The 26185-nt window shown below is 39.9% G+C and overlaps 1 protein-coding gene across 1 annotated transcript in view; it reads right to left on the bottom strand.

Moving 5' to 3' along the window:
• Positions 1–26185, bottom strand: part of LOC139698400 (uncharacterized) — a 101520-nt gene that overhangs the window by 5654 nt on the left and 69681 nt on the right. The window contains exons 3-10 of the mRNA XM_071597295.1: positions 25615–25835; positions 22445–22648; positions 12183–12292; positions 4762–4925; positions 3433–3591; positions 2850–2917; positions 561–641; positions 15–179 (exon numbers count right to left, since the gene is read on the bottom strand). Coding sequence (XP_071453396.1) covers positions 15–179; positions 561–641; positions 2850–2917; positions 3433–3591; positions 4762–4925; positions 12183–12292; positions 22445–22648; positions 25615–25835 — 1172 coding nt within the window. The remainder of the gene's footprint in view (positions 1–14; positions 180–560; positions 642–2849; positions 2918–3432; positions 3592–4761; positions 4926–12182; positions 12293–22444; positions 22649–25614; positions 25836–26185) is intronic.

Raw genomic sequence — 26185 nt, 5'->3', positions numbered from 1 at the left:
ACAAAAATAATTACCTTCATATACTTCTGGTTCTGCTGTGCAAGCAGATACTCTGTAGAACATAATTTCTGGTCTGTTACAATCAGAATACAATTTTGCACATAAACCAGAATCATCAGGAATAAAGCCAGTATACTCTCCTGCAATTGGACATGGGGATTCTCTAAGCACTTCCACTCCTAGAATTAAAAAATATATATATTACTTTCAAGCATTGATACAAGATGCTAAATAGACTATAGATTCTGAAGATGATTTTTACAGTTTCAGTCTTGATATGGCAGAAGGATTCCATAATGTATTTCTTTTCAAATTTTTAAACTAAAAGAAACATTTACTGCACTGCGTACATTTGAGCTCAATGAGCCTCCTCACTGATCAAGCACAAAAAGTGCCTAGTACCTGATGCCTCTACCTAAAGCCTCAATATGTAGATGCAGCTTTTTAGTGGGAAAGTGCTCTACAGTAAGTACAGAGTAATTAGCTGGAGATAACATTTTGAAACATTTATTTAATATTATCTCGAAACTCATAAGTAAATATATCTAACAAAAACTTACTTCCTTGCGTTATCCATGCATCATCTCTGAAATTTGAATCCACACACAAGCTTTCATTTAGGTAGGCACTTGATCTCAAACCTGAAAAAATATACAAAATAAATTTTAGTCATTGAGCACAAGAGAGGAAAATAAATTGTTAAAAGTTAATTTTTAACTAAAAATTGAGCAATATTAGATATAAAAACTCTACATAGACTCTTTCCAAAAGTCTGAAGGTAGTAACCCGCAAGCTGAATATTAGCTTTTGTTAAACTAGTATTCAATGGCCAGTTCGTGATAGTTTTATGTCTCTCTGAGATGCCTGCAAGCCACTAAATGCCAACATAAAGAACATTTTCCCCCCTTCCCCTGAGCCCATGACTACATACAGACATTTGGAAATGATAGCACTATGAAATTAAAGCATTTCCCCTGAAAATGATCGGCACCACTTTTTCTTCCAGGAGTAGACTATATCTTCACAGTTTGTGCACAATTCTTGAGAATTGACAGTGAAGAATAAGATGCAGATGTTGATGAGCTAGATTGACCATTTAAGTCTATGGTAGTACTGATTGAAAAATGTGTAACTCATTTCAGAGATTTTGAGTGAGCTGTGAAATACCTAGGTATTGATCAATATTAAACATGGAACCTACAACAGCTAATGGTATGCAGCAGATGCAGATAAGTAGTTAATAATCCAACATTTCACTAGAATATTTACAAAACGAGTGAATACATTCTTTAATATGATTCTGTGCATGTGAAAACGATTATGACAAAGGCTGAACTTCAATCATACATGATGTCACCTCCTTGGGAGACTTGAAATATTAATGCTTTTCTCATTCAGCTAGACAGCTGTCTGTTGATGCTGATATTTTTCCTGCATGTGTTCTCATTTCATATTCTACGGACTTTAATTTCAAGAAGTAATCCAAAGGTGTACTGCCACACAGTATTCACGTGCAATCAAAAAATTATCTACAAAATGTGTTTACCAATAAGAGAAGGGAGTGATTTGAAAATGTTTCTTTTCTCTCCATTTCCCATTTCATCAGGATCATCATGAGTAATCTATCAAAGGTAGCTTTAAAATGGTCAATAGTAATTATTTTGCACTATGTATCACATGGACTTCCCTGTTTGCTAAAATAATCTGCTTATTTATTTCTTTGTACCTTCTGCTTGCCTTCATACCAAATAACAAGCTCATTCCCTAAAATCTTTTTCCCTCTTTACCTCTCTTTATCCCCTCTATCAAAGCTGTCAATATTTCTTATAGCATTGAAGCATCAGAGAAGAAAAAACTTTGTTCATCCACATGTACTCTATTATTCATGACCTAGGTTTCAACTTACAAAGTCAGCATCAGCTTTGTAAGTCGAAACCTAGGTCGTGAATAATATAATGTGTGGAAAAACAAAAATGTGTGGAAAACATGTGTGAAAAAACAAAGTATTTTCTTTTCCAATATGAATCGATTCCACAAAGTGAAGCCTCAAACCAATCTGAGCATTGAAGCATATTGTAAGACTATGATATCGCAATCCAGCGTATTTTTTTTTGCATTGAATTTTTTTTGTAGAATACAGCCAAGTTTCTTTACATTGAGGAGAAATTGCACCAAGTGATGCTAGGCACAATTAAATTTATTAATTGCTTTTTATGTGAGGTTAGAAACAGAAGAATTTACTTTGTATATTAGCAAATTTAGAGGATTCATCAAAAGGATATTTTAACCAGCAACTCACAAATCTGGATTGAAACACTCATTAACAGAGATGGAAATGAAGACATAAGACCCTCACATCTTTTTCTAATGAACTGATTTTCAAAACTAAAGGAAATGAAGATAAAAGACTGAATGAAATGGATGTCGCTATCTTTTTCTGTAACATTTTGAATGCCATTGCTAAAGAAACATTAAGCTTGAAGAGCTCAAGGTCAAAAATACACTACATCAGGATAGATACAATGCATGTTTAAGAACAGAGGCCATAAAAGAGAACACAATGCACAATAGGGAACCCATAAGAGGATGGAATAGTAACTAACCTATAATATGATAGTAAAACACCTATGTATTCACACATATTCTTGGATGCTCCAAAACTTAGGTAATTATTTATGTAATTAATGTGTTTACATGTAATTATCGATTTCTTGCATATTAAAGTAATTAAGAATTATAAAGTATTAAAAAACAATAACATTACTGAATAAAACAATGACAGGATATGCATTTCATTCGTCATATTACATGAAAATCACTCTTATGATCACTAAGTTGTCAAATCTTACCCAATTGGAACTCTAGCACATTGACACCCCGTAGTTTCATCCAAATGCATGAGTATATTTCTTCACCACTGAAAAGAAATAAGGAGGTGATTATTTTTACACTAAAGGAGGTGAAATTAGGGGATACCTTATTTTATTATCTAGCAAAGCTTCATTTTCATATAAATGTACTGCCATTAAAAAAAGCTATGTTTTCAAAAGTTATATTTTATATCCTTCCAAGCACATATGAAGTTTATTGAGCTAATATACTGATAAGAATTATTACCTGAATGACAAAAAATATGAATTGCTGGGCATGGAAAAGATTACATTTCAGCCTTGCAACATCAGTGATGATAAACTTCCAAAATTATGAATTTCTGGATTCAGCCCTTAAATAACTTACTTTGCATTAATTTTGATGAAATTAAAGAGAATAATTAGTGGTCAGCGCTAGCCCTTTGTAAGCCACTGTTATTCCAATTGAATAAAGAATGAATGAATACCTGAGGTTGCTATGACTTGATGCTGATCAAAATTAAAATGGTGCATAAGTACTGTACGATCGATTTAGTGATAGTACGGGGGGCCAGGAACTCACCACTGAGTCCGACCAAAGATGAGGGCACGCTCTCCAGTCGCATCCTCTGTCGACAAGCACCGAAGTGTGTATGTGGTGAATGTTCGGTGATCCCGGAACACAAGTGTGTTGCCTTCAACGGCCATGTGCTCCCAGTGACCCTGCGCCCACTTGGCGAATCTGCGAACACAGGGGAGAATTTTCCATCAAACCTTTGATATAATGAGTACACTGTCAATCAGAAACGTTTTTTCAATGGAAATCCATGAGGTCAAATGAAATTCAGATTTCATTGAAATGTTATTTTCTTCAATTTCAATTTATTATACACATCCAGGTTTCCTATAGATGAAAATTAAATGCTATAATTTACTAGGCATTAGCAATAAAGATAACATATTGTCATGCAAAAAAATTGAATTTAACATGCAATAAATTAGACAATCCAATATGAATATACAAAGCTAGAGATATATAATGCATTAGTTTACAATGCTATTTCAAAATATAGAGTGCAATTCTAACTATGATGCATATGCCAAAACTGACAATTATCCCTTGGGGGATAGATGAAAATCATGAAAAATGCTGAGTTCTGATAGGTCAGTCAATATTATGTCAACCTCTCAAAATATTCTGGTAATGGGCAGATATTCACCAAATCCATTCAGGATAATGAAGACCGAAATTATTACTGCTTATCTTGCATCCCTCTTTGCACAAACATTTGTAATACTAGTGACAAAATGTTTCCTCAATGGGAACAGAAGTTTTGAGTCAATGATTACCCCTGAATTTCACTGAATTCACACTATGGAGCAGAAAACCATTTTATGAATATGGGTTTATATCTATTCTTTTTAGATGTTAAGGTCAGGAGATATGCAGAAGGTAGGCCAAGTAGCACCTGCTTCTCAGGGACATAATTGCAAATGCGTGGCCTTTGGATGTGTCTGATCCCAGTTGGGTGGCCATTTAAGTGATGGTAGTACATTTAAATACTATTTAGGAAGGAAATTTAAACAACTAAATATTTTCAAAGGAGATGATCTGAATGGCAATAAATATTTAATGAAACCTGGCCACAAAGGGATTTAGGAGGGGTGGTTGTCATGCCACTATGGGGTAGAGGGGAGGCCTGTGGTCGGCATACTTCAGTGGTCTTTATCACAAGAAATCCTTGCACAACCAAGTAGATATCAGAGGAAGAAAAGGCACAAATGGCAAACTATATTCTTAGAAGAGGGACATGGAATGTAAGAATGATGCCATGGACTGGAAATTAAAAAAAACATCAAGATACAACAGGCAGGAGGAATGAGATATAGGGTAATGGTAGAAGACACTCACAGGCAGGGGCTGGGGTCGAGGGGCTGCGGCCAGTGTAGTGGCCCTTGGGGGGTCAACTTGAGTGTCTCGAAGCCGTCAGTGGCACTACGCAAGTCGGAACTGCATGTGGAGTCACTAGAGAAGGCCATTGAGATGACTCCTGTTGCTGCATCCTCTTGGTAAAGCTGCAAAAATAAGAAGGAAAGGTAGTAGTAGTTTTGAGGGGAGGCGACCGACAGCTAAGGTCATTTGCGCCATAGGGGATGGACAGGAAAGGATGAAGGGTGGAGAGAAACCCGGCGTCGGCATTAGCCTACTCTTTACGAAAGGCACCAAGGGGTCCGCAGCTTAACGTCCCATCCGACGGACGCCGTACTCACTCAAAGTGCCCTCCACAAAGCCCCTCAAGTAGGGATCGAGATACCTCTGAAAAATATTCAACACCGCCGGGATTTGAACCCGCGCCCTCAGGGTGGGAAGCCAGTACGTTAGCCCCCGCACCATCTCGATCCCCAAGAAGGAAAGGTATAAAACAGGAAGTGGAAATGGCACAGCAATGCTTTTGTGACCATCACTCATGGAGTGTTTTTGTGGCTGCATAATAGACAACTTTTTGAACAATGTAGTGAATTTCAATGCAACAATTTCAGAGTGTAAAAATCATTCGCCTTAACTGGGATTCGAACCCAGATCCCTCAATATCCGGTCGAGTGCTTTAGCCACTTAAGCTACCGAGGCGTCCTCTTAAACTCTGAAATTTTGGGCTTTTAAAGGAACAAGATGTTGTGACGAAATACCGTACATACAATGTCACAGGCATTCGTAGTCGTGCGCAAGGCGCCACAGTCCACGAGGTTAAAGCCAACTTTAAACACTTATGGTGTTTTCACTTTGACAAATTCCAAAGAAACTGCGGGAGATGCCGCAACAGTAACTTTTAACGGAGTCATCCGCTAATGTGCATTTCAATGCAAGCAATTGTTGCATTGAAATGCACATTAGCGGATGACTCCGTTAAAAGTTACTGTTGCGGCATCTCCCGCAGTTTCTTTGGAATTTGTCAAAGGGAAAACACCATAAGTGTTTAAAGTTGGCTTTAACCTCGTGGACCGTGGCGCCTTGCGCACGACTACGAATGCCTGTGACATTGTATGTACGGTATTTCGTCACAACATCTTGTTCCTTTAAAAGCCCAAAATTTCAGAGTTTAAGAGGACGCCTCGGTAGCTTAAGTGGCTAAAGCACTCGACCGGATATTGAGGGATCTGGGTTCGAATCCCAGTCAAGGCGAATGATTTTTACACTCTGAAATTGTTGCATTGAAATGCACATTAGCGGATGACTCCGTTAAAAGTTACTGTTGCGGCTTCTCCCGCAGTTTCTTTGGAAATGTAGTGAATTAACAATCCAACCCTTAGGGATCTATAATTTCAAATCAGATGAAAATATGAACAAATGTGGTGAACACTTGGAAACAAAAATGACAAATTTAAAGAGCCCACAAATACTGATAAACAAATTCTCAGGAACAGGATCATGCACCCTGCATTATATCTTCAAAAGGTACATTTGTCTACACAATATACACATATACATATACATATTGAGGAAGGCAACGGGAAACCACCTCAATTATCATTCCCAAGATTAACATGATGGACTATACAGATATTTTGAGTCCTGGCAACTACGGGGCTTGGCCCAATCGGCCGTGTGTCGTGCCCGGCAGCGGGGGAGGCAAGGCTTCCGCGGTCGTCATCCCACGAAACCCTTGCAAGGGAAAACCAGCAGCAGCAGGACAGAAGACGCAGGAGAAGAAGACCAAATTAGTTAGAAAAGGAACGTGGAATATTAGGACAATGATGAGGACAGGGAAATTGGAGAATGTTAAGCGAGAGATGGAAAGGGGAAATATAGATATTTTAGCTCTATGCGAGGTGAGATGGAAAGATAGCGGGGATTACTGGAGTGATAAGTATAGAAAAATATACAGCGGCGGGGACGAGAGCCAAAGAGGGGTTGCCATAGTATTAAATGAAGAGGTAGGAAGAAGCGTAGTCAACATAGAGCAGTTAACGGATAGAATACTACTAGTAGAAAAAGACACTGTTGGAACCGTTAACGCTAAAAGGACTAGGAAACCATGGATCACGGATGAGATGATTACAAAGATGGATGAGCGTCGAAAATGGAAGAATGTAAATACAGAATTAGGCAAAATTAAGTACAAAGAATTAAACAATAAATTGAGGCGGGCAACAAATAAAGCAAAATAAGCATGGTGGAAGACGCAGTGCGAGGATATGGAAAGTCTGCAGAGGAAGGGTGATATCGGTGCGCTGTACAGCAAAGTTAAATCTTTATCGGGAAGTAAGAAAGGGAGATCTATGCTAACAGTTAGAGATAAGGCAGGTAAGGTAATAGTTGACACAGGAAAGATCCAAGAGAGATGGAAGGAATATATAGAAGAACTGTATAGTAAAAAGCTTAGACCAAAGTTAGACATTGAAAAGGAACATGAAGTAGAGGACGACAGCTTAGGTCCAGGCATACTAGACAATGAGAGAGAAAGGGCATTAAGGGAGATGAAACTAAATAAGGCCGTGGGGGTGGATAACATTCCCGTGGAACTTTTAAAATGCTTAGGAAAATATGGGAGGAAGAGGCTATATGGGCTGATCCGTAGTATTTATGAGGAGGGCATCTGGCCGGAAGACTTTGTGAGATCAGTTTTAGTTCCTATTCCGAAAAAGGTAAAGGCTACGTTATGTGAGGACTACAGGATAATTAGTTTGATATCCCACTCAGCTAAAGTTGTTCTCAGGATCATAAACAAAAGGATAGAGAGTAGGGCAAATTATTACTCGGGGGATGATAAGTTTGGGTTTAGGAAGGGGAGAGGTACGCGTGATGCCATTGCAGTAATGGGATTATTAATCGAGAGGAATATAGAACACAACCAGGAGGTATTTGCCTGTTTCGTAGATTTCGAAAAAGCGTTTGATAGAGTGAATTGGGAAAAAATAATGAGTATATTGAAGAAAACGGGAATAGATTGGATGGACAGGAGGCTAATCCGCAACCTGTACATGTCTCAGACTGCTCAGGTGCGAGTGGGGAACGGGGAGTCCGGTTGGGCAGTGTTAGGAAGAGGTGTAAGGCAGGCTTGCCCATTATCACCGTTGCTGTTCAACCTGTATGCAGAGGAAATGATTAAAGAGGCATGGGAAGAACTGGAGGTAGGAATGAATGTGGGCGGGGAATTCGTAAAATCAGTTAGGTTTGCTGATGACCAAGCTTTAGTTTGTCAGTCAGCCAAGAGGCTGCAAGCATTGCTGAGTGAATTGGAAATTCAGTGCGACAGGTATGGGATGAAAATCAATATCAATAAAACAAAGGTTATGCGATTTTCTAGAAAGAAAAAGGCTAAGCTAAACATTAGAATAGGAGGGCAAAAACTAGAGCAGGTAGAACAGTTTACGTATCTCGGTAGTGTTTTGGACCAACACGGTCAAAGTAGTAGGGACGTAAGGAGAAGGATTGCCCTAGGCAAAGAGGCTTTTACAAGGAGGAGGGAGTTGATGATGGGGACGTTGAGTAAGGATGTTAAGAAAAGACTCGTAAAAACTTTGATATGGAGCGTGGCTATGTACGGCGCGGAAACGTGGTCATTGAAGCAGGAGGATAGACGTAGACCCGAGGCTTTTGAAATGTGGGTGTGGAGAAGAATGGAGAAGGTAAAATTGACAGAGAAGTAAAGAAACGAGGAAGTACTTGGTATGGTGGGCGAAAAGAGGGGTTTGCTGGGAGCAATCCTATGGAGGCAGGAAAAGTGGCTGAAGGGGGTATTGACCGGCAGCGGGATGTTGAAGACTGTAATTGAGGGTAGAATGTTAGGCAAACGAGGAAAGGTAAGGAAGAGGATAGGGATGTTGGACGGGATGAAGGGAGGAAGAAAGTACTCAGAGCTGAAGAGGGACCTGATGTAGAGTAGGATGTTGTGTTTTTCTAGGGGTCACAAATTATTTAATTAGTAATTATGTCCATCCAAAAACCTACCTTAACCGGTAGATTACCTAATAATAATAATAATATGCATATTACGAACAACCTTCTTCCCAGCATATGCAGGAATTATTCATCTTTTACAAACATCCTGTTAAGTGACATAAAAACATCACTGTTTAATTATTATACCATTTACCCTCACAGTTTAATTATTCTTCTCATTATCCTCGTCAAACACAACTGCAATCATTTTAGAAGCTTTAGTCTTGATTTAAGTTTCTGTTTACTCACTAAATCCCTGATTCCATTGTAGTCATGGGCTCTCAGTTCACAATAGTACATTGTTGGCATAGAGGACAAGTGCGTTGTACATCTTTATTTATTAAATATGCTTTGTCTACACTTTTTCATTTAGCAAAAAACTTAAATCAGCCATGTTACCAAATTATCTCCACATAGGATTACCTCTACAGCTAAATTACCTCTACATGGGATGATTTAACAATAAAACAACCGGGACAATCAGAAACACAAAAGCCTAACTCTCTGGAAACCATTAAGCACTGAAGAGCCATGTTCACTGCCTTGCCAATTAAAAATTTCCTCAGCAAATAAGTAAAAAAAGTTCCATAGATAACTGATAATCCTATCCATTACCACTGGCTCCTTGCTTATCTCTGCCAATCCTGATCTCCCCGCCACCATACTACGATTGGCCAGGTGATTTGGCGTGGGCTAACACCGAGTAAAAATTGATATGGGTTATATTGAATCATCTATATACTTCATTAATTACAAGTGAAGTAGGATATTGTAAAAGTACAGCATTATGCCAAATTTTCGAGGATCGAAAACAAATGGCTTTTAAAGATAGATAAAAATGACGGTTTTGTATAATTAAGTCTTTGTTTGCCTTCTTGCTTACTTATATATATGAATCACTTTTCCAGGCTTTTACAAATACATAGAGCTTATCTAATACACGAAAAGGAAAGTTAGAAAGTGATATTGCCAGGTCAATATATTTCATTTAACATATTTACCAGATTTAACTTATTTCATTTGATTATCGATAGATGACTTGTCAAAACGTCATTATTTTAGAACGCATGTTTTTTTATAGTGATTGATGCAAAGACATTTCATGATAGCTACATTTATATAACTATACAAAATAAATGAAAAACTATTTTTACTGGAGTACTACAGATACTGCTCCCCTCATATAGACAAAATATAAATAAACATTTCAATTTTACATATAACTGCGGATAAGAGAGGTTATTTCCTACTGTCTTGAATTCCATTTTGTAACTTCCTGTAACATAATACCACAAAAGCTACGACAATTAATACTTTGCTACATATCTACTTCCCTATTCAACTAATTTTCTCCATTTTACGCTCCAACATCTCAATCGCCTTGAATCCACAAACATGAATGCCTTGAAAACCAGATTTCGGTCCAAACACTTCATAGTAATTTTTAAATTATTTTTTGTATGTCTTTAAATATCGCTCAACCCTTCTTCTTGCAAATACTTATTTTGCTAACACAATTCTCGTAAATATCCTGCTACTAAGAAAATATTCCCCATAATACAACGCAAATATGTGAAACTTTGCTCAAATAAATGCGGAGTCTTTTTGTTAATCATCATTTCGAATTGAAGCCTCCGCTCAAAGGACTCCACAGCCCGGAAACCATTCGGAGCCCCGGGAAATTCCAGTTTATTAGCATATTTTTTTCGCGGAATCTTCTCAGTAGGGATGCACCTGGTAGCTACGAGGGGAAGGAAGGATCGGAGGCTGAGACGGGATCAACACCGGCCACCCAAATCATCCTTCATGAGAGATAAAATCCTTCTCGAGGGGCACCTTGAATCTCAAGAGGGCTCCAACCAGACGGATGTAAAAAAACTACCCGCGCCAATATTGAAGAGATATTTCCCGCGGCCTCCTGTCGAATGGAGCCTTCTGTTTGACGTCGTCGCACCAAGACGGAAATATATTAATATCCTTTTTCGCGCCCAAGATCGCGCGTCACTTTAGTCTGTATACTCTAGAAGAAATTTCTGAATTGTCTTCTTGTACATTATCTATCACCTTAGCCTCCAGAGCGTCTGCTCATGGCGCGATTTGCTCAAGTATTAAAAATGTCTATCTCACTATTCTACTCCAAGGAAATGCAAGACGTAACTGCCGAAATGGTTACTTCTCAAAAAATAAGTTGCACCAAGATAATGGGATTTACATTACATATGAAAATGCTAATTTTTTGGTCCCCACGGCGATAAGATTCGCCTCTCATACATTCTTCATTTTAGATTTGTAACTGCCTTTTCATAAAGGATCACTCACCCTGCTGACAAAATTGTACCTAATCACTAAATGTATTCATTGATATAATTAACTGCAAATCTACTAATCCTGACTGAGGACTCGGGTTCGTCTCCCGGTAGGATTTGTACACTTCCTCCCACCCAATTTCACCCAATCTGCGTAATGTACCGGGTATCAGATCTTCCTGGGGAAACTGCAGGGGGAACAGGGAAAGTAACTAACTGCCCCCTACCTTGAGTGAGAAATGTCATAGCTGTACTCAGGTGAGCTCTAACCTTATCCATCAAACGAACCACGTGGCGTTCCTTTTATCAACCATAGAAAAAACGAAAATATTTGGAAGCCATAAGAGAAATAGGAGTGACAGTTTAGAGTTACGAAAAAATCGCAGACGCCGCTGATAACACCCTCGCCTGCTATTCCATAGGTCACGAGTTCGATTCTCGTCCTGATGGGTTACCTACCTCCAGAAGGGATTGCGTGGTTACCATTATCCTTGTTGTTCATTCATGCTTGCTTTCCAATGTAAAGGCCATTATGTTACAATTCGGATTGTAAATTAAATAAATACACGGGTAAGACTAATGTAACACTGGAAATATCAATAAACTCATTCTAGAGTACTAGTAGATCAATATTGCAAGCTGAGAGCCCAAAAGAGTTTCCAGCAGTCGGAGATTTATTGAGGTAACAGAGAATAAAACTGAGGGCAAATGCGTTCAAAACGAATGCACTGTGCTTAATAGGATGATTGCGGAAATGAATTCAGGATGCGCAGTAAACAGAAAAATAATTGAAAAAGGAACAGCAGGGTGTGCATGCATGAAACTAAGAGAAAGAGAACATGCGACAGAGAGGAGATGAGAGTGCAAGGACAGGGCAGAACGAGATAAATTCGTAAGAGAGTGATCACGTAAGTTTCCACAAATAACTAAGAAATGAGGCGCTTTTTGCTTTTCCCATCCACAAAGGGAGCGACGCGAGGGACATGAATTTTTATGACGATGTAAATTAATAGAGAGAATAATATTAGTTAATCTAGGCTATGCTCTCCATTCAAAATGACTTTTTTAGCATTGTTGTGAACGCACCGCACACCGGTACCGGGCTCTCGTCTTTGTGGTGCTGCTCGCCTCGGAGAGTGCCAGGTAGCGCTGGTTGTTTGGTCCGGGCCAGTGGCCTAAACACTGGAATGTGATATCTGCAAGGAAAAAAGGAAGAAAATTTAGCTCCCAAAATTCTCCAGACCCACCCTATCCGATATATAGTCGTTAGTCGAACGATGCCGGCAAATCTGGTTCATGCTTTGGTAGTAGCTGTGATTTACATGTACTTAAATGATTTACAGGCAAATATTATACGATGAAATAAGGCTGGAGTGTTTTTATGGGGATGCGACAATTAAAAACAATAATTTTAATATGACTAGCCATTTGTTAATAAATCGGAATTTAATGTATTACCTGGGCTTCGCTGGAACTTCGCTATTGGAGGGAGAGAGCAGAGAAAGGGACTTCAAAATTGTTTTTGAATCGCTATAAGGGTAAGCAAGGACAGTACAATGGGAAGGGAACTGAATCAGCAAAATACGATAAAGATAGATTACATAATCTTTAAAGGCCTTAGTTCAAAATCAGTGACAGCCTATGCGTTTTTTTGAATAAATGAAATTTTCCTGAGATTCTGAAACCCTGAAATTTTCTGAGATTCGTCACTAAGAGTTCTTATGCTCTCCACAAACTTTTTACACCATTAATAATAGTGAGCTAACGAATTTTGAATTTTAACAGTGTTTTGACTTCACTCTTACCCATGATATCTCTAGAAGAAAGCATATTAGACATACATATATGTGGAGAAGGTAACCGAAAAGTAGGTTTCGTCAAGAAGATATTGGGAAATGCGATGAGGAAGTGAAAGATAATAAGAGAGATCGCGTGCAGCGTGGGGCAGTGAGATTACCCAGAGGAGTTTATGACACACACAGGCCAAAATTGTTGAAAGATTTGGGGAGGGATTTCTTCGAAAAACGAAGATTAATTTCATGACTGAATGAGCATGGTAAATTTAAGACCGACCAGTTATCCGAAAACGCTCCATACATTTTTAAAATCCGAAACTAGTATTGAATGCATAACCATTCCTTCAATATTTGAGAGATCGACTGTAGAATGGATAGGTTCAAGATATCATTTTTTTCGGAAACAACTAGAGACAGTAACAACTGCTACTCACATTACTAAATAAAATCATCATTACGTATAAATATATATTTAGGTATGCATGGCAGTGTGCACACATATATTAATTAATGAAATCGCACGTTTGCACCTGCGTGTGAGTGTGTATTCCGATATATAAGAATTTATGCGTACATGTTGATTATATAAATTGACATTTAATTATAAATTAACTTTTATAAAATTAAATTATAAATTAACATTTAATTATAAAGTCCCTCCCATGGACTTGACGCGGTGGAAGGGCTTGTGCGTTCCGATAACCCCTAGAGATATGCTGGCGGGAGCAATGAGAATCGCTCCAAGTAGGGTCACCCATGCCGCCAGAGAGGTCGAAGGTTGGGAGCAAGAAGAAAGGTAGTCCACGCAGCTTCTTTTCCTCAGTGAGGCGGCTACAGAGGCATCTGACCCCAGGGGGCAGCCATTGAGTGTCACGTGAAAAACACTATTGAGGAAAGCAACAAGAAACCACCTCCATTATTATTCCCAAGATTTATATGATGGACAGTAGAGAGAAAATGAGTCCTGGCAACTACGGGACTCGGCCAAATCGGCCGTGTGTCGTGCCCGGCAACGGGAGAGGCAAAGTTTCCGCGGTCGCATTCTCACCAAAACCTGCAGCAGCAGCACAGAAGAAGAAGACCAAATTAGTTAGAATAGTAACTTGAAATGTTTAGGAAGAGGAAGTCGCGTGTTCTTCTATAGGGAAACATTTGATAGTGATAGGGGATTGGAATGCGACGGTAGGCGAAGAAAGATATGGTGATGAAGTGGGAGATAACGGGTTAGGTAAGAGGAATGACCGCGGGGAGAAAGCAATTGAGTTCCGCAGGAGACAGGGGTTAATCATCACCAACACTTGGTTTGGACACCACTAAAGGCGTAGATAGACATGGAAGATGCCGCATGACTTAGGCCGGTTTCATTAAACTATATTATGGTTATATACAAATTTAGGAACAGCGTGACACATTCGCAGAGTTTCCCGGGGCGAATGCGGATTCGGATCACAATTTAGTAATCATTATTATGCCGTTCAATTCAAAAAGATAAGGCAGGGAAGACGGTTTAGGAAATGGAACATAGAAGTGTTAACTGGAATGAAAAGGAAGGAGTATCAGCAGGCAGTAGAGAAAATCTAGGATGAAGGAAAAAAGCTGAATACTATCCAGGAAAAATGGAAGTATATCAAAAAAGGTATATCGAAAGCTGCAAAAGAAACTACAGGAACTGTTAAAAGGAAAAGGACAAGGAAACAATGGATCACGGATGAGATGATTAGAAAGATAGATCAGAGAAGGGAATGGAAGAATGTAAACACCGAATTAGGCAGATGGAAGTTCAAAGAGTTAAATAATTAATTGAGACGGGTAACAAATAGAGCAAAAGAAGCTTGATGGAAGACGCAGTGCGAGGATATGGAAAGTTTATAGAGGAAGGGTAGGATTGGTGCGCTATACAAGAAGGTTAAAACACTATTGGGAAGTAAGAAGGGAAAATCTGTGTCAACAGTTAAGTCGGGTAAATTAATATTTAACACCGAAAAGATCCAGGAGAGATGGAAGTAATATATAGAACTGTACGGTTAAGAACTTAGGATAGCAAAGTGAAACATATAAAGAGAATATGACGTAGATGAAGGTAGCTTAAACCCACGCATACTCTTCAATGAGAGAGAAAGGGCTTTAAGGGAGATGAAATCAATTAAGGCCGCGTGCGTAGACAAAATTCCTGCAAAGAAGAGAAGAATTGAAGAATATGTAAGGGGAAGAGTATGCATGTATATGGACTGATTCAAAGCATCTATGAGGAAGGAATCTGGCCGGAAGACTTTGTGAGATCAGTGTTAGTTGCTATTCCGAAAAAGGTAAAGGCTACATCATGTGAGGACTACAGAACAAAAAGTTTGATTTCCCACGCAGCTTAAGATGTTCTCAGGATCATCAACAAAAGGATAGAGAGTAGGGAAAATGATTACGGGATGATCATAATGATTAGGGGATGATCAGTTTGGGTTTAGGAAGGGGAAAGGTACGCGCGATGCCATCGCAGTAATGCGATTACTTATCGAGAGGAATATAGAAAACAATTAGGACGTAGTTTCCTGTCTCGTAGATTTCGACAAATTGTTTGATAGAATAAATTGTGAAAAACTAATGAGCATATTGCAGAAAATAGGAATAGATTGGTGAGACAGGAGGCTAATCCGCAAGCTGTACATGTCTCAGACTTCTCAGGTGCGAGTGGGGAACGGGGAGTCCGGAAGAGGTGTCGGGCATTATCACCGTTGCTATCAACCTATACAGGTATGTGGAGAAAATTATTAAAGAGGCATGGGAAGAACTGGAGGTATGAATGAAAGTCGGTGGGGAATTCGTAAAATCAGGTTCGCTGATGACCAAGCTTTATTATGTCAGTCAGCCGAGGGGTTGCAAGCATTGCTGAGTGAATTGGAAATTCAGTGCGACAGATATGGGATGAGAATCAATATTAATAAAACAAAGGCTATGCGATTTTCTAGAAAGACAAAGGCAAAAACTAGAGCAGGTAGAACAGTTTGCATATCTTGGAAGTGTTTTGGACCAACACGGTCAAAGTAGTAGGGACGTAAGGAGAAGGATTGCGCTAGGCAAAGAGGCTTTTGCAAGGAGGAGGGAGTTGATGATGGGGACGTTGAGTAAGGATGTTAAGAAAAGACTCGTAAAAACTTTGATATGGAGCGTAGCTATGTACGGTGCGGAAACGTGGTAATTAAAGCAGGAGGATAGACGTAGACTGGAGGCTTTTGAAATGTGGGTGTGGAGAAGAATGGAGAAGGTGAAATAGACCGAAAGGGAGACAAATGGGGAAGTACTTGGTATGGTGGGCGAAGAGAGGGGTTTGTTGGGAGAAATCCTATGGAGACAGAAAAAAATTGACTCAAAGCGTATTGATTGGCAATGGGATGTTGAAGAATGTGATAGAGGGGATAATTTTCGGCAAGCGAGAAAGCGGTAGGAATACGAGTCTGTGTGAATTTCACACGTAATCGGGTTTAGTAATCCAGCACGATCAATCTTCAGTCAATTCAATTTTAGTGCCAGCAAAACTTTATTTTATGTAAAATACTATTTCGCTCAATTTACTGAACATTGATAATATTCAAAGTGGATTCCACAAAAAATATAATGAACGTAATCAGTTACAGAGCTATATTTTGTCTAATATTTATAATAATTTCCCTACATTTTTCAAATATCTTTTTGCAGCGATAATATTTAAATCACCATGTGCTCAGGAATATATTTATAAACTTGGCGCAATTATGAGTTAAAAGTTGCAGATTGGTGGAATCTTATTTCAGACTCGAATTGTTGAAATGGCTACATATTCATACAGTGTAATGTTCGCTGGGAACTCAAAAACAGCGGAAAAAATCTTCGTCGCACACCACGAATTCGAATCTTCGGAATTATTACAGCGCATCGTTTTACATACTGCAGCAAATGGATAGAAATTATGCGCATGACCTCCCTTAATTCTCATGCATTTTCAAGGTAAAGTACGTGTAGCATTATGATAAAGACACACACCACAGGGCAATACATTTGTCGGTTCCTTTTCAGTGATGCCATTATGTCATGGCCTCGGTAGCCCGAAGATAGCATCCGGAAATGGCATCTGAGACTTTTACGGAATAGCTACTGATGCCACTCCACGTAGCCGATGCCATAATGGCATCCTTAAGAAACTAGCAACCGACGCCATCGTTAAAGAATAACCCTACGGGATGGTTGCAGAGTGCGTACCTGATTTCAGCGGAGGGGAGTAGGGCTTTGGGGTCGCCGATAGAGGGTACTTTCCTCTGCCCCGAGGACACTGGGGCAGTGCCGGGGAGCAGGGGGAGGGAACGGGGGGATGAATGCGAGGGCAGAGAGGGTGACGGATGGATGCGGGCATTGCGGGTACATGGAAAAGTGACAGCGAGAGAGGGAATGGGAAGACGGACCTGCTGCGTGCAAAAAGTGTGAAAGGGCTATGGGGAATTAAAAAGTATAAGCAACACCACTCACATCCAGAAATAAAAACGGAAATGTTGAACCGATTGAATGAACGAACCGATTTTGATACAGTCAAGGCGAAGAGAATGCGTTCACGATCCTTACGGTAAGAAATGTTACGCGGACATGTAGAAAGGAACGTGGCGCAGACGAGGATATCTTAGGTCCAGGTATATTGGGTGGCAGGATGGAAAAAAACGGCCCCGGGAAACGAAGGAGAACGGTGCGGTTGGAGATGATAATATCACCGAAAGATTACTCAAGGTGAAAGGAAAAAAACGACAGGAAGGGATTTCATGGACATATGACACTTGTGAGAACAGTGCCAGGCGTTGCAACCGTCCCAGCAGCAAAACGCGCCCCCTCCCGTCATCCCACGCACCGCTTCCCCACTCCCCGAATCCTTCCTCTTAGCACTCGCACCGTCTCTCCCAAAATATCATCAACGTCCTCATTACAATCTGTGCCCCTCCTTTTATGCTGGAGAATGCACAAATTTTCTCTTCATTCGCATAAATAATCACAGCTTTTGATATAAAAACCCATCCCTGGCCACTTCTTCTTGCATTCCGCTTCACATGGACTACCTTTCTCACCTTAGAATCTCTACCTAAAATATTTATATTATAATACAATACACAATTTACAATAAAATACAATATGTGTGTATGAGAGAGAGGGCGAGAGTGGGAATTTGTGCGCGTAAACGAATAAGTAAATGTCCTCGGAAAGAACTGGTGAATCAAAAGTAAGCGAAGTAACGAGGATCCCCAGATATGGAAGGGATTATTTGAACGCCAGAATAGGCGAGTATTAAATACGTGAATTACTTGGCAAGTGTTTGAGACGGAAACGAACATATTAATATTGGAAAAAGAAGTGTACGAAAGAAAAAGGCAATTAATAATCGGACGATAATGATGCCAGGGATATTAAGTAAAGACGGATGATGCTTTCAATGAAGGAGTGGCATTGAGGGGCTTCCACAACTAGCGATGGGGGAAAGTAGATGACGCTTCATACGATGTGGTTCAGTAAAATCATGGAGCAAATGAAATGGACGGTTGGAAGACAAAGGAAGATATAATAGAGGTTGCGAGGAAGTTGAGCGGGGATACTTGAAGAAGACAAAAAAAGTAAACGAAAGAGGCATTGCACAAGAGACAATGGGATGCCAGAGGCCGTGGTCGAGGGGAGAATGTCGGTTACGCGATTCTATGGGAGATAAGACATTCACTTAAAACGACTCGTAGCCAAGGAGAATGCACGAGTTGGATTACTTAGCGTAACTCAAACACTGACATCTTCAAGTTGTAGAAGGTATGAGTCGTAAAGGGTTAAATTTCTGCATATTCTAACATTAATTTTGTAAAAGTCTGTAGTTGATGCATACAACTGGCTTTCATAGTTCTCAGGAAAAAGGAGAAATTGAAATACTCTCATTGATGTAATAAGTATCGAAGAATGCTTGACAAATTCTTAGAACACTTCTCCATTTGATCCTAATCGAAAACATTTCCCACCCAAACACAGTGTATGGGTCCACTGCGAAGAAGGCACTGCAGAAGTTTCTGCAGATAAATACGAACTTCGGTGGCAGAGTTTCCTGTTACATTCAACACTAAGCAAATCGTAATAAGAGTGGCCCGTTCACATAACCTGATGGCGTCCACCTGTTGACCCCCCCCATTCTACGGTAATCCTTTTTGAGATTGTGACCTATCCCAAACTCCTGCCACGTCGAAATAATAGATACTCAGTCGCTCTTACTTATAATTAATTAGAACCATGAAAATATGTAGAAATATAATCAAATTTTACTGATTGGGATCATCTTAGCCGAATAAGACTCGTGGCGATTGGACAACTCAAGAATACACATGGGTACCGTAACTCGAAGGCACTTAACCTGTTCTCAGGAACACGCAGGAAATAGTGAAAGACACTGGTAAAAAAGCCTTCCAACATTCTTTTCTGAAAACCCAAGACAATATATTAGTTGCTCTTTTAAGGAAATTGCGATTGCGCGCCCTATGACCTGCTAATTTGATTGTACTGCTCGAGTTCATCTGTCCAGAACCGGGAGAGAAAGGCGAAACACATAATTTACGGTCGTTTTTATTATTATTATTATTAAAAATACACATGTGCTGATAGACAGTGTCAGGTGGCACACAAGTCCCAAATAATCGCAAAATATAATAGATAAAATTAGACTTCAAAACACAAATCTCCTTAACAAAACAAGCGAATCCCCATCCCATTTACATCCATTAATCAGCAAGAAAAAAAGATAAATTAAAATATTAAGCATTACATATAATACAATACACCACACATTAATCAAATTATTACATATATTCCTTACATCTATTCTTAAAAGTATACACTCTGTTAGGAAAGGGCTCGAATATTTTTGCAGGTAAGGTGTTCCAATCAACAATTGTTCTATTTAGAAAAGAATTTTTTTTATTTGTTCTCTATTTGCTCTCATTTTACCTTAAATTTGTGATCATTTCTCCATATAAAATTTGGGTTCCCCGCCTCTTTGCTAAGATCTGGCCAAGCTTTCTCCCCCTTCAGAATGCGGAACATTCCACAAAGTCTGCTTACTTTCCTTCTAGTTTGTATAGGTTCCCAGCCCAGCGTTTCTAGCATGTCAGACACACTCTCCATCCTCCTATGCTTCCCCAGTACATATCGGACAGCCTTTCTTTGCACCTTTTCCAGTTTTTTGATATGACCTTCTTCATGAGGGTCCCATACAAGAGAAGCGTACTCTAAAATTGGTCTTACTGGGGTCTGATACGCCTTCTCCTCGGTTGCTCTAACGCTCCCTTGGAGGTTCCTCACTGACTTTTGACTAACTGATTGCCTACATTTACTGCGTCGGCGGCAGATCCCATTACTTCAATTAGAAATTCCTCCATAAATTTTCCCGGGCGGCTCATAGGAATACGAATGGTCTGAAATGGTTTAGCGATTCATTTAAAAAGTAATCCCTTATATCCTTTTGGATTTCAGTGCCAACCGTACATGAGGATATCGTTTTTAGGTAACTTTAACTAAACAATAATCGAGATACTGGAATAAAATTGTTCAACATATTTATTGATCCTTATGTACATCCTGTTTTAAATTACAGCTATTATTTTCATGTTTTGTTTTCGGAGGCCGTAGATTGAAGTAACTCGTAGTATGGAGAATGGCTCGCAGGGTGATTCCTTCATTTGAAAGATTACAGTGCCCTGCAAATCCACGATGAAATGATGGCTGTTTATGGAAATGATAGCCCGCCATATGAAACAGTTGTGAGGGTGAAAAATAATTTTCAAAATGGCCACATGCCCCTCACATACAATGCAAGAAGTGGGAGACCATCACTTACGGACGATGCTGTCACGGTGAAGAGAGTGGAGGATTTTATCCTATTAGACCGAAGAGCAACCATCCAAATGATCATGATTGAGACTGACCTTAGCTACGGAGTAACGTGGAAAATTATTCACAAAGAACTGCACATATCGAAGGTGCCAACGCGCTGGGTCCCACGTCTGCTGACACCTTTTCAGAAGCAAACACAAGGCGACCAGCAATTTCGACCACGGCGCGACCGGCTTGGAGATTTTGTCATATCCGCCCTATTCTCCCGACTTCGCCCCAAGCGATCTTATTTCCAGAACTCAAATAACCACAATAGAAAACTCTTAAAAATAAAAATTAAGGTTCTATCGCGATTATTTTTAGTAGTAATCAAAAGTTAACGACACCCTCTCGAATAAAATAACTACTAAAAGTGAACGCAAAACAAAGGACTGGCACAGATGGGGTCAGCTATATCAATTGCATGGCCTAAGCTATTTTTGAACCCACGAAGCCACCTTTCAACGAGATAATGGCTTGAAGATAAAAAATTCAATCAAATTATTTCCGAATATGTTGAAGCTACGTTCAGGTGCTGTTGTATGGTGATCACAATCAAAATTATCACTAAATTAGACCCAAGACAGATAGATAGATAGATATTCACGTTGAAAAAAATTTGCCAAACGCACAACTAATTAAGTCTCGCTTCTAGCAAACAAACTACTCAACTGAGGCTCAAAAACACCAGGCGCTCTGAACCAAGATACCAACATGAACACGCATGTCACCCAGTTGAAGAAAAATGTGCTGTTTTTATCTGTACATCGGAACTGTTACGATCACCTGGTTCTATTACTGGCCACAGTCTCCTCCATTTAACAATTACATTTTGTCTCCAGTCCGTCTTTTATCATTTAAACATAAGATATGCAGAATGTATCTCGGAGCCATTGGTCTCGACATCAAATAATGATTAATTTGGATTATGGGCCCGGTAAGAGGTGGGGCGAACGTGGAACCGCCTCTTGGCGCAAGTATCAACAAAGCCAAAAAATAAAAACGAATTCCAGCTGAGGAAAAACCCACCACCCGAGGAAGAGAGCTATACACGCAAAGGGAGCAAGTTTCAGCGATTGAAAATAATAAATAAAATAAAACACTCAGTTACGAAATAGAAACAACCATTTCCGTCTCCCACAGCAAAAGTACACTAATAGAATCATAATCAGTGGCAAACAACATTTTGGGCTAAGAGTGTTGGAAATTTAGAACTCCACATTTAGGCACATCGCAACCTGCAAGCCACCACTAGCGTGTGTAGAATGAGGTGATTCCACACCAGCCATGTAACATCAAAATTAGCACTCAAATATCAGCTTTCTATTGGAGATTATATTCATGCGACTGAACTAATTATTATAAACTGCCTGCATGAACTAAGGTATTGCATTTAAAATACTAATCTTTAAATGCAAGACGAGCTGCTAGCATGGGCTGCAATAAAAATGCGAATTAAAAACTAGTCTGCTTAGAATTAAAACTAGTTTCGGCAGTGTCGTAGGTAATTATTCAGATCCCTGCACGCTCTTGGACAAAAATAACTTTTTTAAATTTTCCGTTTTACGGTTTATCTCTCCAATCATATTTCATTGAGTTCCTATAGGGAGCAAAGAGAGGGTGGTAGTGTGGGCGTGCTGTGGAACTTACTGTGATCCGCGTGGGCACATCCCCGAAAGCGGAAGTGGAGGCCGGAGCCGACGGGGCAGTTCTCCATCTGCGAGTCGTGGCGCTGGCAGAGGGCTTGGCGGCGTCGGCCGTCGGAGGTGTCTTCGGTGGTGTAGGAGAAGGCGAATCGGCCGTCCAGGGGACAGTACTCGCTGCGTATCACCTCCCCCGCCAACCCGCTCGTTTCTGCAAAGGATGGGTGGTCAAGAAAAATGGCGGCGCACAGCGGCGGGAAACCTCAATGGCCGACAGCGTCCGCCACGCGACGCACGTAACACCATTAGATACACTTTACGAAGGGGAGATAGCCAAATAAGATCACGGCTACGTGGCCGCTCTTTCCGATAAAGAGTAACAAGGAGTCCTTAGCTACATCTACCTTCATTCAACTCTGTCGACGGAATATGAAAGTGAAATTTATAATACAATATCAATTTGTTATCACTGCATTAGACATATCTGATAAGGTGGTATAATTTATATTTTTCCATATCAACATTCGAATTGCCTTGGGAGTCTCCCAACCGTTGGGAAGTACACCGCGAACACATTGGAGAATTGAGAAGAGATTGAACGAATTGGATAATCAATGAGGAACTTTAAGTTGTTTCTATCACATTGTGTTCGAGGAAAAAATAACTCCTCTATTCATTCTGCCATATACATGCTAAACTACATATTTATTTATCATTGAAAAATATCATTTGGGTCACTTTAGGTGAACACTCACCATTCAAAATTTAAGTAAAACTTATAATGTGAAATTTACTTCGTACCACGAATCCTAAAGTAGGTCTGTAAGCGTGTCGGTGGCAGTTCTTCCAATCGCAATAATTTTTAACCGATCGGTGACTGGCCCTCCGTGGAACGATTGCAACGTCACGAATTTAATGCTTCTCGGCCAGATCCCATAAACCGGATACATACTCTTGACTTGGTCAGGTAGGAAAAAGATAGCAACGTTCCCCAAACTCTTAGACTAACAACAACACATTTAATCATCATCATGTCAATCCGAAGCTTGAACTCAACCCTTAACACCACCCTTTCAAATGTCTATTCCCTTGCTCACTGATAACTCCACCGTCTAACATCTCTCTTAGCCTTTATTTATCATTCGGTTTTCTTCGTGCCCCTGCCCTTCTATTCTGTCACACTTAAAAACTCAACTATTTCTCAAGACGTGTGCAACCCTTCTAGTTCTCCTTGTCGTACAACATACTCTCGTCTCATCTTCTATTCTTCTGCATAACTCTCCATTCCTTATTTTACATGCTCATTTTATCTACTGCGTCCACCTTCAGTTCCAGGTTTCGAAAATTTCCGCTTTCTCAGGCTTAATATAATTTAATTTTTCTGAGGGCAACGTCTCTGATCCATATATTTTCACAGTTTACACGAATGCCCGAACGCATCGTGCCACCTTGTTTCTAAGCATACCTTCCTTGAGCATTCCAGTTGCCTCTTCAATGTAAACGCTTATGTACGAGAATGTAGAATGAGCTCATCTTTACTTGATTTCCGTCGAGCTCCGTCCATTTCATGCTCAACTACTTCCGAAATAGATTAGAGATACTAATTACTCTTATTTTCCTTCTCTTGATGCATAATCTGCCCGAGTATTCTCCCTTCCGCATGGCATTTCTTCATAGCACTGTATATCTCTGAATAACTTGATTCACTACGCTTAATGATACTTAAAGTGTTCTGGATTATCTGTTATATCTTCGATGTCTTCTGCGAACCAAGTATGTTAACTTGTTTCCTCCTCACCTCAATTACTTTGACGTGTAACACTTCCATTGATTTTATTTCCTCTTTCAAGTGTAAATTGAGTATTGCTGTTGCTATTGAGGTTGCATCCTTCTGTCTTAAGCTTTTTTCTCTTCTATTTTCTATAATTAATTTTGATTGCATAAATATTATGTATCTAGTTGGTTTACATATTTTTCTCTCGTTGCAATCCATGCAAAGTGTGTCCTGAAATTTGACCATCTTTTTCCACTGGACATTTTCAAAATCCATCTCCGAGTCCACGAATACCACATACTATGGCTCACTAGCATGTATAATTTTTTTCCACCATTTCCCATAGACAGAGTATCACCTCTCTCCTCACCCCTCTGTTCTTCCGGAATCAAAACTGGTTTTTCTGACACGCTGTCTTCAAATTTTTCTCTCATCTTTGTAAAAACGAGAACTTGATAGGTATAAAATAAATTTATAAAAAGTAGGAAAACGTGTAGCAGCAAATTATTTAATGACTACAAAAAAGTTTCCTCATTTAAACACTGACAATATTATAAAACCCTGTTACGGAGGAAAGCTACATTTTAAAAGAACTGAGATAAAATTCACAAGATTTTCGGTCTTAAATTATACTGTAACCTTCGTTACACTGAAATCGAGCGTTTGTTACGGATGACTGTTTAATTTCCCAAGTCCTCGGTTCGTAGATACTTTTTATGGAATCATTTCGTTATTGCTGAACATCGTCAAAACTTTGGAAAACGGAAAATGGTTTTCAAAATCGAAACACCATATCTTATGTTTTTACAACTATTCCATTTTCTGGGTATTGGGTTTTCTCCCACCTACTTACGAATAATTCAATTATTTCCCCCTATTCTTGGAAGTTTGGTGGTGAGAGGACTACATAAATAATCGTGTCAATAGCGAAGTCAGAGCAGGCGAGGAATCTATGGTAAATGGCACGAGGATCGTTTGACTCTCTTCGCGTGCAAGAAACACTGTTCAATATCATTAGATTGCTGGATAAAATTATAACACCGGCCAACAACCGAGTCATATAACCTATATTTCATTGTGGAGCTATTCAAAAGTGAATATCAAAATACGGTGGATGCCCACCGGTCGGATTCCATCCTTGATTAATCTAAATTACCATAAGAAAGAAGGAAAAAATAAGTATTGAACGGATTTTCGAGATGCGTATATACTTCAGCCGCAAACAGGGGAATTGTCCTAAGAGGTTTCTCTTTACTTATTAAGGATTTCGCGGTTCATGCAACATGTACCTCCCTACCGATTGATAATATGCCATACCCGTACAACATTGACATGCAATTAATTACCTGCACAAATACCAATCACTCATGATCAGGGGTATGTGAGGATACCATTCTACTTACTGAAGAGCAGCATCTCTCGGAAGTGGGGCTTGACACCCTGGGCCTCGGGCCGCGGAACTTCTGGGCACTGCGGCAGGGCGTTGCGCCGTTCCTCGGGACAGCTGCACACTGCCGCTTCTTCGCTCGTGTAGCACTTGTCCAGGCCCTCCGTCAACACCGAGAGCACGTTGCGGGAGCGCAGGCTGAGGTGGAAGCAACGGATGCAAATGGCACCACCCGAACTGCAATCAAAATGGTCCGCGGTTAGCAATATGCCAGGCGAGGCGGCAACGTGCACAACAACGGCGGCAAACGAATGAACCCAGTCACCTTTGACAGATCGTTTGCACAGTAAGTATACCTGGATAATTACCCCCACTGGTTTTAATTTGAAATGCTATCAATGCTAAAATACAGTAATCAACCCTAAGGTAGGTTTGGTAGGTGATGATAGTACTAAGCCCGACGGCGTGTGAAATACAAACATCACGGTAGGGGGGCCAGTTCCTTCCCCTGTGCCGGTTATGGTTTCCCAGGAAGGTCTGGCAGCCGAAAAATCACATAGCTTGGGTGGAGCTGCAGGTACCCAGAG

This window comes from Hetaerina americana, unplaced genomic scaffold (genome assembly GCF_022747635.1).
Source record: "Hetaerina americana unplaced genomic scaffold, ioHetAmer1.1.p SCAF_85, whole genome shotgun sequence".
Lineage (NCBI taxonomy): Eukaryota > Metazoa > Arthropoda > Insecta > Odonata > Calopterygidae > Hetaerina > Hetaerina americana.
Note: the sequence above shows the minus strand (reverse complement) of the source record. Positions and strands in the feature narration are given on the sequence as shown.